This window comes from Melozone crissalis, unplaced genomic scaffold (assembly GCF_028551555.1).
Source record: "Melozone crissalis strain CALT ecotype California unplaced genomic scaffold, PUWL_Pcris_2 ptg000016l_1, whole genome shotgun sequence".
Lineage (NCBI taxonomy): Eukaryota > Metazoa > Chordata > Aves > Passeriformes > Passerellidae > Melozone > Melozone crissalis.
This window is the reverse complement of record NW_026535794.1, coordinates 26,531,507-26,544,260: the sequence shown is the minus strand read 5'-3', so window position 1 is coordinate 26,544,260 and position 12,754 is coordinate 26,531,507. Positions and strand designations below refer to the sequence as shown.

Here is a 12,754-nt window from a genome sequence, read left to right as displayed (position 1 = left end):
GTTTGCAGGCATGCAGAGGCACACTCAAATGCCTTTCATGAAACAACGTTAGACAGAGTGAGATTGTTTCTATTTCTAGTTAAAGTGTTCCTGTACTTAGCATGGCAAGTACTAGTTAAAGTGTTCCTGTACTTAGCATGGCAAGGAGCCTTATAAAATACGTAGCAGACATGTAAAACACTCATTCTTACTAAAGTCCTATATTCTGAAAAAGATAGTGTTTTACAATGCAATCACTTATTCTGATTTTCTTGTCAGAATACTCTCGGTAATAAATTAAACAATAGCATGGCATTTGTTTGACCTCAGTCAAACATTCAGTCAGTTTTATTTTGAAATGGCTGACAAGTCCGTGCATTTCTTTTTTCTTTCTTTTTTTCTTTTTCGTTCCAGAATCTACAAAGAATCCTAAAGACTTGACTGCTTGGTTCAGTCTCTTTGCTGACCTGGACCCGTTATCCAATCCTGATGCTGTTGGGAAAACTGATAAAGAACATGAATTGCTTAATGCATGAGTCAGCTGCCTCTGGTAACTCACATTCTTCCCTTCATCAACATTATTTTGGAGTTTAAAAAAAGTAAATGAAAATTAGTATGCTGTTGTGAAAATATAAAGTATGTGCCATGATAATAAAACTAAAGGGAATTAATCCCTTTTTCTATAGGTACAGTTATTTGCTCTTGTTTTGTATAAAGAGTTCGCATTTATTTTCTATGTGGACTTACAAAAATGAGGTTAAGAATTAGGGCAGATTTCTTGCCAAATTAGATTGTCTGCTGAAACACTGTCTTTGCCTGGGGTGATGTGGAGCTAACACCGAAGTGAAATACAAATTGCAAACCTATTTTTTTATAATGTTTCTTGAGTAAATTAAAAAAAAAAATCATGTAACTGAAGAGGCTGCATGAGTCAAACATCTATCATGTATATATCTATTACTGCTATGTTAAGATGTCAACTAAATTTGTTTTGTTAGTACTCACAGTTGAAAAACCTGTGCTGGAGCTAAATATTGAAGAAGTAAATTTGGGTCTGTGCAGCCATCGAAATTGTGCCCTTTCCAATCTAACTTATTTGACAAACTGCACTACATAAACATAAAGAGAAGTCATGCCCAGGAGGCTTCTTTTTCTGAGTTTTTTCTCCATTGCACCAACAGAATTCGCACTTGTTTGCAGAAGTTTCTTGGAACGGATGCTTTGCCATGCCTTCAATCCATTTCTGTTTCTGTTCTGAGAATTTTTCATCCAGTTTTGTTTCTGAAGCATGTGTTACTTTAAGCTTGTTGTGACATTAACTCTTTAATAAAATGATTTTGACAAAAACCACAACTTTATTCCCACTAGAGTGCTGTTGTGCTGTTGAATTGATACATAACAAACATCTGAAGATAAAAGATGACCAGTTTGTAGACAGTACTGAACCCTTTGTTTCTGAATAGTAATCCAGAAAGAAGGACAGTGAGAAAATATGAACTCACTGTGGTGTCCCTTTGCTTCCCCTCAAAAGAAGGGAAAAAGGCTCATAGAGTCATAAAGGTTGGCAATGGCCTCCAAGACTACTGAGTGCAACCTTGGAACAAACAGTTCCCCTGCCAACTAAACCACAGCACTCAGTGCCATGTCTGGTTGTGTTTTGAACACTTCCAGTCACTCCACCACATTCCTGGGCAGCCCATCCCAATGCCTGACCGTCCCCTTCAGAGGAGAAATTCTTCCATATGTCCAACCTGGACATCCCCTGGAGCACCCTGAGGATGTGTCACTAGCCAGTAAAGATCACAAGCTCTATGTACTGTACAAGACCCACTCTACAATTTATTATATTCAGCCTTTTTTAATTTGCTTGATTTTCCCTTTACGTTGGTGAAGTGTTTTCACAACCTGTACACTCAGTTAATCCCTGTTTCATGGTCTAATAGGTAACTAAGTACCTGAAAATAACTATATAAGTGTACAAGTTCACTGAATTGGCCAACTTCTTCTTGAGTGCAGCAGAACATTGTTGGATGTGTGCACTGAGCAGCAGTAATGTGGTTTTGGTGCCTCCTATCTAAAAAGCCACATGCTAGCAGTGGATGTGAGGTTGGACTGACCAGAGTTCATCAGGCTCAACCCTTGGCAAGCTTTAAACATCCCTGTTCCAACTATCATGTTCATCATCCCATCCCACCCCATAACCTGGAAATGTCAAAGTACTTCAATTGTTCCCAGAAGTTCCTCAGATGCTTAGGAGTGGATTTTCATGTCTGATGGGTAAAGATGGTCTGATCTTCTCTTTGCACAGTCCCCAGCCCAGCTGGGGCCCTGAGGCATGTAGGACCTGGAATCTGATGTCAGAGCTGCACTCTTTCTAAAGGTAGAACTTGGTTCCCTCCATCAGATTTGCTGCTCTTTGGTACTGGCAGCTCCTTGCTCAGTGAGCTGCCCTTTCTGCACTCTGTGTCTTTCTTGAGCACTGAGAGGGGGCTGAATTCACAACTTTGGGCTGCACTTCTGGCAGTAAAGAAGAGATCTACAAAGGGGATTAACTGGGAAATACCTAAGGTTTACACTGGGGTGCTAGTTACACTTACACTTAGAGGTGCTAGTTTGTACTCAAAACAGACACTGCTTGCCTGAAATCCTCTCCATCCCAAACTGTAATTATCTGCAATGCCAAAAATGTTAGTGTCAGGAGCTCGAGGGAGAGCCAGGCTGCTCTTCAGCCCAGCTGGGTTACCACAACATCATTAAGCAGATTCTTGCAACTTTAAGCAAGTCTGTGGTTGCTAAATTTGCTGTGGATTACATTTGTCTGGATAGTTTCTAAAACACTTGTGGACAATCTACTCCAGCATTTTTAGCAGCTGAAGCAGTTAGGTGCAAAGCAGAGACGAGGCTGTATTGAGTTCAAAACAGCCAATTAACTGTTCTTAAAGGCTTAAAAAATGTTTGTTCTGTAGGTCACAGATTCTAGACTTCCAGGATTAAAAAAAAACCAAAAACGCCAAAACAATCAAAACAAGGCACAAAACCCCAAACTACTGTCTTGACTGAGACAATTAAGAGCATTACAGAGGTTCAGCTAATGATGTTCTAAATCCTTATCCTGTTTTTAGGTAGGAAGGCATCAGAATCATCTTCCCTTTCACACAAGGCAAATCACAGGTGTAGGGTTTTTTCTTTTCCCTCCTCCTCACACAAACTGCACTACCAAGTAGTTCATAATAAGCATTGATTTCTTGTAATATATAATTTTTGAAATTAGTTAAGCTTTGAATAATTTACAATGCAATTTTTTTCACACTTCAAATGAAAAAAACAAAATAAAAAAAAAAAACAAGCCAGAGGTATTTAAAATGTAATTGATTTTGCTTAAAGAAAAGCAATGGAAATCCCTATGTACAATGCATTATCATCATAAAGATTTAGTGAAGTTGAAAAACAGAGCAGAAAGCTACAAATCCTGCAAATAGACATTGTTAATGCAAGGTACAGAGCTACAAACAACCCTTCCCTACTAATAAAGAAGTGTCTGGCACGTGCTTGTCAGCAGCCTGGGCTGGGGAGTCACTCCCAGGCCACTGAGAGCACTGTGCTGTGCTTTCAGGCTTGGGACAGCAGGGCAGTTCATCATCCTGGTAAAATTACAGATTGATTTTCTACACACATAATGTTCATCTTGATTTAATATGCTTCATTCCAGTTGCATATTCTGATTCAGTAGTGGATTGTTTTAAAATAAAAACAGCTGCAGAACCCCTATGGCAGATGAAAACAGTAGCAATTGATTAACTGTCCTTTTTGTGAAGTTTATTAAATTTGATGTAATTGATTCTGATGATTGAAGGTTTCTACAAATCTCAGAGCAGCTGCTTCAGAGGAATTGGACTGTGAGCCTTGGCAATTGGACAGCTCATAGAAAAAACTAACAAGTAACTTTTTAAAGTAACTTTTCTGGCCTTTTGAAATGACCATGATTTATTTCAACAGGGTAGAATAGGACTTACCTTGTTCCTTTCTGCTGTGTCCATATCCAGCATTGCATGGGCATGACACTGATGTACTTTGAAGCAGGACCACTTGCCCACAAGCAGCCACCTGCTTTCCCCAGGCATCCTTTTAAATTCCTTTCAAACATTAGGGGCTGCATGTGCTAAGTGGGACCACCTGAGCAACAAGGTGACCAGCAAGCAGCTTTACTCCAAGTGGAAATACAGGAAATGTCATGGCCTACAAGCCCTGACAGCATCTGAGCCTGGAAGGGCTCAGCAGAGTAGGAGGTTGGTGTGAGGCCACAGTGCCCAGGTGCTGGCATCATGCTGCCTTTTCCTGTAAAGGGAAAGGGCCTCTGTAAAGTGCTGTCTGCATCCTTCCAGCCACATCCCACTGTGAGTGCCACGGGAGACGGGATGAGCAGCACCAAGGAGTGAATGGTGGGTGCACTGTCCAGTTCTGTGCTGAGGGTGTGTGGAGTCAAATAGGCCCAGAACACAGGAAGGGCAGCTGGAAGATCCTGTCTTCTCTCAGTGCAGTTCCCAAAGATGCTCAGATGTCAGGGCAGCAGCAAGAATGAACATGGTACAGGTGCAGCTGCCAGTATTGGGTTCCTCCTCACTTCTTCAAGCTTTCTTCCAAGCACTTACTGCAAATCCTCCTCTGGTTAGCCTACTTTTACAACTTCTGCTCCTTTTATCTTATTTTTAAACAAGCCACCATATGGGGGAGGCAGGAAGCAGAGCAACCACCAGGCTTTGCCTCAGCTGAGCAGCAGAAATGCAGAGATGATCTAGCACCTCACTGGCCAACCAAGCACAGCAGAGCAGCTGGGGCTGCCATCCTCCCTCTGCTGTGCTCAGTGCACACACAGGGAGCGCACAGGGAGTGCACAGGCACAGAGCCTCTCCTGGGACAGCAAACAAGGGCACTGTGGCCAAACAGGCCCTGCAGGTCCAGCCAGTCTGGCCTTGGGTGCCCAGCCAGCCTCCAGCACCAAGGTGGACTGGCCTTGCAGTCAGTCAGAGCAGTACCTGGCCACTCATTAACAGTGCTCTCCCAGGCATAAAATTGGCTTTTCCCTTCACATACTAATTACAAACCCTAAGGGCTAAAGTGTGGCCCTCCCTCCAAGTCAGACAAGGTGTTTGCCAGCACAGGAGCTCTCCCTGCCGGACTGGGTCCAGAGGAGGGCCACGAAACCAGTCAGCAGGGCTGGAGCAGCTGTCCTGTGAAAAAAAGGCTGAGAGAGCTGGGGTTGTTCAGCCTGGGATGCAGAAGTCTCTGGGGGGAGACTTTACTGTGGGACTTTCTTTTCAATTCATACAGATTGTAAGACTGAGACAGACACTACTGGGGCCTAAGGACAAGAGGCAGGTTTTTAGCTGAGAGTGTAGGGTTTAGATTGCACATAAGAAATGTTTTGTGGTGAGACATTGGTACTGTTTGGCCAGGAAAGTGACAGACACCCCAGCCCAGGAAATGTTCAAGGTCTGGTTCAATGGGGCTATGAAGAACCTCATCTCATTAAAAAATGTCCCTGGCAGAGGGTTTGGACTAGAAGACCTTTAGAGGTCCCTGCCAATCCAAATCATTCTGCAAGGCTGTGACCAAGCAAGGAGGTCACTCTTTCCCAGACAGCAGTGTTCAGCTCCCAGCAGCTGCATCACCTTCTAACTCTGTTCTACCATAGCAAAAGCTTGATGGGCCCAGCCTTGTAATTAATCCATAGTGGGTTTGAAGTTTTGGCTGCTTGCAAAAAATTACAAAATTTAAATCAGGAAAAGCAAGCGGTAGCTTGGAGGTAGAAGCTTGGCTGACACTACCTGAGCTATTTACACTGGTTGCTGTTGAAATCCTTTTTGGGATAGGGAATACCCAAAAATATGAGGAAAAAAAGTAGAAAAGCAATTTCAGAAGAGATAGCAGACCTACCTAAGCTGCTAAAGAAGTTACAGCCAGTCTTCTCTTTAAAGTGAAATATTTCATCTATGCCAGAAGATTACTTTGCAGTCTGCTTCTTTTATTTTGGACTTCCACAGCTATAATGGCAGTAGGAAAGGCCCGAGGACAGGTGTTGGAAGCCATATGCTTGTTTCATCAGTAGGCTGGAGCAAGGTAAAAAACAACTTTAAAAGCGCTACACAATTAAATCATCCAGCCCTGTCTCCATCTAGGTGGGTGGATAACAGCTGGCTGCAGGAAACAAGCATGCTGGATGCAACAGGAGCAGGATGTGACAAGGAAAAAGCCCAAACTCCTGTTATTCCAAGCACAATCCTCAGAATAAACCCCTGACATATAAAATGCAGGAACTGATATCAGGAGCCACTTTGCTGTTACAGCTGCTTATTTTTCTGGACTGTTCTGGCAGTCTGTGTGGTGCTCCCATGACCATCTCTGCCTTGAACTTGAGCACCAGAGCTTCAGAACACCAAAGCCTGACAGCAGAGACCAGCCGTCACTGAGTTTGATTTTCAGAAAGATTTTTAGAAGACAACACAAAACATGAGACAAGCCCCATGGGGGACTTTTCTGATCTGCAGTTCAGCTGGCTCTTGGGCTGATCCAGCCTCTTCTGCAAGGTTTTCCCTGCATTTGGAGTCAGCAACCATGGTTGCAAGAGCCCAAGGCACAGGAGCAATCCAAGGCTCTTTCCCCAAGAGCCAGTCTGTGCTCTGAAAGTCACAGAAGCCTGCCCAGGGCTGTGAGCGTCCCAAACCCATCCAAACATGGGCCACCACTGTCCCAGCAGGTCATCTCCAGCGCTGGAAAAGAGCCAGCAGTGGCACTGATCTGGCTGAAAACTTGCCACCCTCCCTCCCCTCCCCCCCCACAAAAAAAACCAAAAACAAAACAAAACAAAAAGTTTGACACATCAGAGGGCACAGAGGGGTGTGAGGCTGCACACTGAGGAGATGGCAGCAGCACTGCCCTGTACAGCCCTCAGGCAAGACCTGTGGTCACCTCTACTTGTCACCAAACCACAGCCAAGCTCACATGCAAGATACTCACAGCTGTTGCTGCTCTTCATGTAGGGGAATGATTACAAGACACCTTACTTGAACAAAATCTTGCTTTTCTGAATTGTTAACCTTCCCTCCCCCCCTGCAGCACTTTGCAACTTTTGCTTTCATTTTTAAGCTAAGTGACCCAGGTCTCCTTGGAGGCAGGGGACCTCTTGGCTTCAGCAGCCTTTGCAATGTTCGTAAGTTACTACTGCTATGCTTCAAAGCCTGGCTAGACCTCAGAGTGTGCAGTCCACCTCACTGCTTGCAGTTTAAGCCATGGGAATATTTCTGAAACAAAGTATAAAAGGAAGTAAGATTAAAAAGCAAACAGAAGCATTCAGGAAGAAGGGCTGCACTGACACTGCTTTACAGCCCCTCTCTTGCTCCCATCCATTTGATCAGCCCATCCTGTAGCAAATATTAAATGCAATTGAAAAGCACTAAAAATCCATAAAGGTCATTTTCCTGCTTGAGATTTGGAGGAGCAGATTGAACTGTTTGTCCTGGGGTGGTTTTTAATGAACAGTGCAGCTTGTCTATAAGTGGTTTGGGTTCCCTTTCTGTTCCCCATAAACATGTGAAGTATTTAATGCAGGGCTTAACTGAGGTTGAGGTATGTAATGTTGTTTTCTTTAGTGGTTGTTATCCAAGTGAAAAAAGGCAAGTGTTTCAAGGTACAAGAAAATGCTTCTATAGACCCAAAGTAAGTCCTGCTGTGTAGCAGCACCAATACTAACCAAGCTCCTTTCTACAGGAGCCAACTGCCAAAATGAAGTGTCTTTCTTCAGGGAAGATTAATCCAATATACACACCATCAGCAATCTCTAAAACTCCATCAAGGTGCTTAAGTTTCTGCACCAGGGCCTATCAGGAAAAAAAAAAAAAAAAAAAAACCAAAACAAACAAACCCCTGAGGCACGACAGCATCAAGTAGCTTGGGGCCAGTCTTATCATGACTCAGGCAATGATGTTCCTGACAGAGGTACCAGTTTCTTGTCCAGTCTGGAGGTATATTGGAGGTATATTTTCTCACTTACTGAATATAAAGGCAAGTCATGATACAGAGCAGCATTCACAGCCTTTCAGCCAGGATGCAACCAAAGGGACAGATTGCAATCTACAGATGGCCTGATTTATAGAACAAATGACATTTATCCAGGCTAATACTCCTCTGGAGTATTAAGGCATCTGCTGTGTTCCTAACCCAAGGAACATCCTGTATGTATCAATACAGATATACAAGGTTGCCCTCCATATCAGGGACCTAGGCTGTCTTTGCTTCCCCATTGTTTAGAAAGTGCAAGACCTACTGCTCCCATCTTCATCACTCTCCTACCCCCAAAGGTTTAGTATTCCCCTGCAGAAGAGGAAAACCAGAAAATCCTCCCTAGAAGAGAACAGATTTCTTAGGTACTCAATTCAGGAGGTGTTTAAACAATCTCCTTGGAATTCTCCACTAGAACCAAAACCAGATCCACCATTGTACCCAAACTCATTTCATGAACAAGAGCCCCTGAATGAAGTGACAATCCTTAAAATACACCTGCGTGCCCCATCCAAAATATAACCATGCAGTGAAAGTAGGTAGTATGGTACCATCTCAGTGCTGTCACAGAGATGGAAAGCTACATCTGAACCTTCCTATATTTTCACCAACTGACATCAAAATGAATGGATCTCAGCATTCTCAGGATGTACAATGAACTAGAATCCAAAGGAATCACAAAAGCAGATTTAAGTGCTTGTCCCCACCACCTCCCATTTCCTAATAACAGTATTTAGTTTCCAAAGGCAACACCCTCTTTAAATCTTTCACAAGAATGAGTTCTTACTTCCCTATGTAACAAGCCCAAGGATAGCACCAACCTTATGGAAAGGGAAGCTGCTACTCTCTGAGAAACCTCTGCATCACAAAGATAGGGTACATCTAGAAATTCTTATCCAAATAAAACTCAGAACAGGAGTAATTGCATCAGCCAGACTTTTGGCAACAATCTTTAACAGAAAGTCTCTTTCAGCTTTGTCCTCCTTGCAGAAAGAACCTCTGTCCATAAAAATCTCAGAGCACTCAGATCTTACCTGCAGAAAGCAGGTGGACACCCAGTTTTAGTTAACACCTGTTGTGTTAGATGATACTACTTACTACTTATTTGCAGAAGTAAAAATTAAAAACAAAGGTACAAGAAATAGATTACCATGGGTATTACTACTGCCCTGAGCAAACCCTATTTTCAACCAACAGCTGCAAAAAAGCACTGAAAAGTTTAACCACACACACTTCACTATGCACATACACAAAAATAAATCTCACACATACACCCCCTTACTTTTCTACAGGCAGTTATTAGCCTAACTGTGCTTTCTTGTGAAGCTCAGTCTCTAATTCAAGGGGGGGAAGAGATTACACAACCTTCTCCCAGACTTCCAGTTCCTCTGCCTCTGAGCTTTCCAGGCTACAGATCAAGGCAGCCTAAAAATTTCCCATCAGAACTTCTTATAACCTCAGATAAAATTTCAACTATTCTTAAAAATGGGGTCAGCTCTCTATCCAGCTTCATCTAATTGCTCTTCTTTCTTGTCATCAACTGAATTTGCAGTTTGACTTATATGTTCACTCATTTCCAATGTGGCCTTTACTGAGGGAACTCCCTACCTCCTCTCAGCCCCACTTGAGTAACACTTGAAAATTCTTTCTGGGACCTGTTACCCTCCAAAAAGACAACTCCTACTCTCCAGTTTCTTACCATCTCTCCATAATTATGCTGCTATAGAGGAGGTGTCAAAATCAAAAGAACTAATAAAGCTACTCAACTACATCTACTTTACTGGAGACCTCATTCGTGTTTGACAGACCAAAAATTCCCAGAAGCCAAAAGTTACCCTCAAAACCCTATTCCAGACAGTTTAAAAGATGTGTTAACACCCTAGCTGAAAATATTGCAGCATGTGCTTCTTTAGTGAGGCAACAATTACAAGGGTAGTTAAAAAAATTTCACCTCTTAACCATCAATTGAAATGTAAAATGCCCCAAATAATCGCAAGTTAGTAAGGCTTATAAAAACCATATTTGAACACATCCTTTGTAAAATCATTTCATTTTAAACATATCAATACTTGGGGAAAAAAATCCTTGCACATTGGTCCAATAATTAATTATACTTAGTGCCAAAACAAATCCACATTTTTAATATTAAGTCATCTACCTTCATTTTCTTACTGCTTAATATTCCATGTCTGCTAAACTTTAAGCTCATTAGTATTTCCTATGTGTAGGTATTTACTAACTGAAATTAAGTCACTCTTCAACCATCAAGTTAATCATGTTGAGCTCCTACACAGCCACCTTCTAGTTTTTCCAGTACTTTATTCCTATAGCTCTTCCTGAGCCTTTTACAGTCTCTCCCAGACCAGCGTTTTCCAGGACTGTTTACATTAATGCAAACAGAAACAAGATACACATATTTTAACTGCATGTCACTCTTTCATCAAACTTCCTTCAGCCAAGTACCAAGTATGGATGACTGTACATGTAATGTGTGTACTTTCCCAGCTTTAATTCACTTTTTCCTTGCATTTAGGTTCTGGACATACACAGTAGGAACTTTGGCTATTTCTTCCCTGAGCTGAGTTACCTCAAATCTGTGTTTTTATGGCTGTGTTTTGCATAGCAAGGCAGGCTGTTTTACAACAGTAATTGGTGTAAACTTCTACTAGTTATCTGTCATCTCCAAACTGCTTGGCTTGTACCTCAAGTAATGTCTGAAGGTCCCAATCCAGTACCCTGGAGGAAGGCCAGGGTAGGAGGAGCTGGTTTTGCTAAGCCTCCATGGTGTTTGCTTACAACTGAATAAATTAAGAGATGTTGGCTGACATCACCATTTCTCTTGTTTGTGTTACTCCTTACACTTGCATACTGTGAAGATTCTGAGATTCTATCCTTGTGCCAGTACCTGGCCCTTCCCAAGAGCTAATTTATCAGGAAGCCAGAAATCACTTCCCAGACAGCACCCTGTTTCCTAAAAGCAGCAGGTCACTCACTATCTGTAGTCCCCTACCCCAGCACACACAGCCAAGGGCTCTCCTTACACAGACCTCCAGCCTCTGAAGCATTCACTGCCAGAGCCACAAATTACTAGAAAAATATGCTCAAGCTAAGATCTTATATTCACAAAACAGGGACTCAAAGCAAAATTTTTTCATTAGCTCTCTACTCTCAGTGCTTTTCAGACTCCTTGTTTTGGCTTTGGGGAAGACAGAGGCAGTGAGTTACACACAGCCCACAAAGTGTGGCTCATATGGAAAAAAATCCAAAATGTGACTAACCAGGCAAGGCCTAGGTTCATGGGACACAAACTGCATCACATCTCTGCAGGGCAAGCTACAGGCTTTTGTCAAAGTATTTCCTGAGAAAACACCCTCCCACCCAAGGACAGCCTGAAACTGCTGCAGCCAAATCCATTTAGGGGACAGGGTGGTCACAAAATTACTCCTAGGAACCCCTTCAAGCTGATATTGAAAAGGCTGAAATGAAGCCATTTCTGACTGAAGGACACCAAGCATTCCCATAGGTGGGTGGGATCACAGAACCACAGAATATCCTATGTTGGAAGGGACCCACAAGGGTCATTCAAGTCCAGCTTCTGGCCCTGGGCTTTTAGTTAAGTTCCAGTTAACGTTTTTAACACAGTCACATAAAAACTTTGTAATCTTTAGGATGCTGAAAACTTAAAATTTCCACTGACTGACGACAATAAGCATTAATCTGTTCTTGATGGTTATTGCCATAGTACTCTTCAGTAAACACTGACTTTGGAGGATTTACATGTATTTAAATATTATCCTTCTTTCTTCCTCCTTACCCTCCATCCCCATCTGGAAAGAATTATTCTGCAACTCGAATGACAATCATTTGAGTCATACAAAACAACATGAAACCAAGACTGTCAGTAGATTTATACCACATCCTTTAGGAGTTTAGTTTAGTTTCACATAGTGAAACATCTAATGGCTTTCATAATTTTCAACAGATAACTTGAAATTAGCCATACCACAAACACAGCAGCAGATACACAGTTTCAAACAACTCTTAACTGATTTTTTTTCCTGTGCTATGTTGAAATAGAGTACGCTATTTAAAGTATATTTAAACATTCAGCTATTTTAAGGGGTTTTCCCCACTCCTGAGTACAGTATTATGTAAAAATCAATAGATAAAAGATTATCTTGTTCTAGAAGACACAGCACACTAGTCATACATGGTTGGCATTATTCTAGATGTAAATTTGGAACAATATTAAAATTTAATCTCCTTCTATGGTGTTCTATGTACAGTTTACAAAAACAAAGAAATGAACCACTGCTTCTGTGTGTTGCCCCCACCACTTTTTTTTTTTTTAACTATAATTTTTATTTAAATAAGACACAGGAACTTCTATACCAAAAAAAAATACAAAACAAAAGCCACACATTTCCTTGTGTAAAGCAATATTGTGTGATAACTTGAATACTGTTCAGCACAGTGGCTAGAAATAACAGTACAACTATGTACAAAACTTTAAACAATATTTGACAAATTTCTACAGCTGAATGTAGAATACAATTGAGATAAACAACTGCTGGGAAATTTACATGGCAAAGCATTCGCTTTAACACATTTGGTTCAAAATCTTCAATTCTGCTAAGAACAAATGTGCATTTTAATTAATATTTAGTTTCTCATGGAAAAAATATAAAGAACATGTAATGGCATTGCAAATACTGTACAG

General features: G+C 41.7%; 1 protein-coding gene across 4 annotated transcripts in view; it reads left to right on the top strand.

Annotated features, from left to right (window-relative positions):
• The window catches only part of ICA1 (islet cell autoantigen 1), a 65,104-nt gene extending 63,767 nt beyond the window's left edge, over positions 1 to 1,337 (top strand). For all 4 annotated transcript variants that reach the window (XM_054273329.1, XM_054273326.1, XM_054273325.1 and 1 more), the window contains one exon: positions 394 to 1,337. In XM_054273329.1, the coding sequence (XP_054129304.1) occupies positions 394 to 515 (122 nt within the window). In that variant the 3' untranslated portion in view covers positions 516 to 1,337. The remainder of the gene's footprint in view (positions 1 to 393) is intronic.
• The last annotated feature ends 11,417 nt before the right edge of the window (positions 1,338 to 12,754 follow it).